General features: G+C 32.9%; 1 protein-coding gene across 3 annotated transcripts; it reads right to left on the bottom strand.

Annotated features, from left to right (window-relative positions):
* Positions 1-826: 826 nt before the first annotated feature.
* On the bottom strand, positions 827-1,535 carry LOC117241119 (translation machinery-associated protein 16 homolog). Of its 3 annotated transcripts, none has more exons than XR_004494904.1 (4): positions 1,448-1,535; positions 1,186-1,330; positions 961-1,101; positions 827-865 (listed from the first exon to the last, which is right to left on the bottom strand). XR_004494904.1 is itself a non-coding variant. In XM_033507098.1 (2 exons), the coding sequence occupies exons 1-2, from the start codon at positions 1,528-1,530 to the stop codon at positions 1,228-1,230; spliced, it is 186 nt and encodes a 61-aa protein (XP_033362989.1). In that variant the 5' UTR covers positions 1,531-1,535; the 3' UTR covers positions 1,209-1,227. The 3 variants fall into 3 exon arrangements, 1 of the variants encoding a protein (XP_033362989.1); XR_004494903.1 differs by having other exon boundaries at positions 855-894; XM_033507098.1 differs by lacking the exons at positions 827-865; positions 961-1,101 and having other exon boundaries at positions 1,209-1,330.
* Between the last annotated feature and the right edge of the window lie 326 nt (positions 1,536-1,861).

Genomic DNA, 1,861 nt, shown 5'->3' with positions numbered 1-1,861 from the left:
GTTTTTATTAGCGAGAAGCTATTAAAAGTGATGGTTGACAAATTGTATCGATATACCACACGTTGACGAAGTATACCAGTAATAATTTAACAAAGCAAATTCTTCACTGCGATCTTCGAGAGAAATTCCTTGGAAGTGGAATTGTTGTAACGAACGCAGCTGCATTTATAACATGCGACATAAGTAAACTCTTTTATATACTAAGCTATTTGATTAATGCTAAGTATGTAAGAAATCTAAAAAGCCTTTAAAATCGTATATTTATCATTGTACTATTGATTTTCCTACCATTTCGAAATGTACAACTTTGAGAGTAATTACTATATCTTCGTTCTTAAATAATGGAGCAGGTAGCGAAAAAAATGAAGGAAAGGCGGAGAAACGATGCAGAATATTCATAACGCGCACGTGATTCATCTGCATGTTTCAGTTTTGTTGTATATTTCACAATCGAACATTTTCTTTTCTCTTCTATCGTACTCTTGTATCTTGTGACGTGACTGTTTCTCGTGGGAGATAAGAGCAAGACGAAATGCGGTTTCTAGCATTTCGCAAACAAAAAAGGACGAAACTGTTCGCTTTTCTTCTGTTTTCTTGTTTTTAAATAGAGATGAAAGATAAAAAGACATATCTACAGAATTTATTCTATTTCCATTACACTATTTTCATCTAAATCAATTGGCTTGCTGAATAAATTCTTCTTGTTTACAGGCATAGCTAATAGAGATTTGGATAGTCTAATATGTCTTATTTTCATTCTTTTTCTTAGCTCTAATACTTTCTTTAAATCTTTCTCGCCAAACCTTATAAATTTAAAATTATTCGCACACTGTAATTCATTATTCCAATTCAATAACATTTCACACTGAGTTGCATTTAAAATATCAGAAATTTCTGAAAAATAAAGGAGGGTTTGTACATCAGGATATATTGAAAAGAAATTTGGCTGTAATTCTTTACCTATTCCACGTGTATGATATTCTCCTAGTTCTTTCTACTCTAATTATATGTTCCCTCCTAGCATGCTGTCTACTCCTGTTGCTACCTATAGACCTTTTAATAGTAATTCCTTCCATTTCTTCATCATTTCTTGCTACATACCTTTGGATCAAATATAGAACTATAACTAATCACATCTTTAATGTACAATCTCTGTATCATCATGTGTATACATTTTTGTTTTACCTCCGTTTCTAACAAACTTGCAGTTATCTCTGGAGTATAGGGTCACACGCCTGGAATCATATTGTTTCTGATCCACGATATTTTCTCTCCTATTGAATTCTGTTTTATCAAGCAGGACATTTCTGCCTTCTGTCTATTTGATATTCTGAAACAAAACACATTGTCCATTTCCTTCTTTATTACACAAAAGTATTATATAATCATATAAAATAAATGAAATGTACATAACAAAATCACATAATTTAATAGTAATTGTATTTACTTTTTGGCTTTTTTCGTAATAGCGATAGACTTTCTGCTATTTGGGTGTATCATTTTCTTTGGCTTCAGGAATTCTTTTCTCATTGCAGGGGCCTATAAAAGACAACAAAATAAATTAGTTAAAATATTACCATGGCTATGAATTATTTCGATTATCCTAATCATCAACACTCCAACTCAGGCTATCCGTTTACTCAATGTATAATCATGCACAGGCGAATCGTCGACAGTATCACACGAATTAGTGCATTAGAAGCACTAATAGAGTAGACAAAACATCCTACATGCCACAGCTATCGAAACAATAACCAGATAGCAACGGATAGGCGCCTCTGATATACACCTGACGATAACCGCTTCAGAGGGACTAAAACCTCAGTACAAGAAGTCTCCCAAATCAACGTTCTATACCTCT

This window comes from Bombus vosnesenskii, unplaced genomic scaffold (genome assembly GCF_011952255.1).
Source record: "Bombus vosnesenskii isolate JDL3184/JDL3185 unplaced genomic scaffold, Bvos_JDL3184-5_v1.1 scf7180000015305, whole genome shotgun sequence".
NCBI lineage: Eukaryota > Metazoa > Arthropoda > Insecta > Hymenoptera > Apidae > Bombus > Bombus vosnesenskii.
This window is presented reverse-complemented; position numbering and strand designations above follow the sequence as displayed.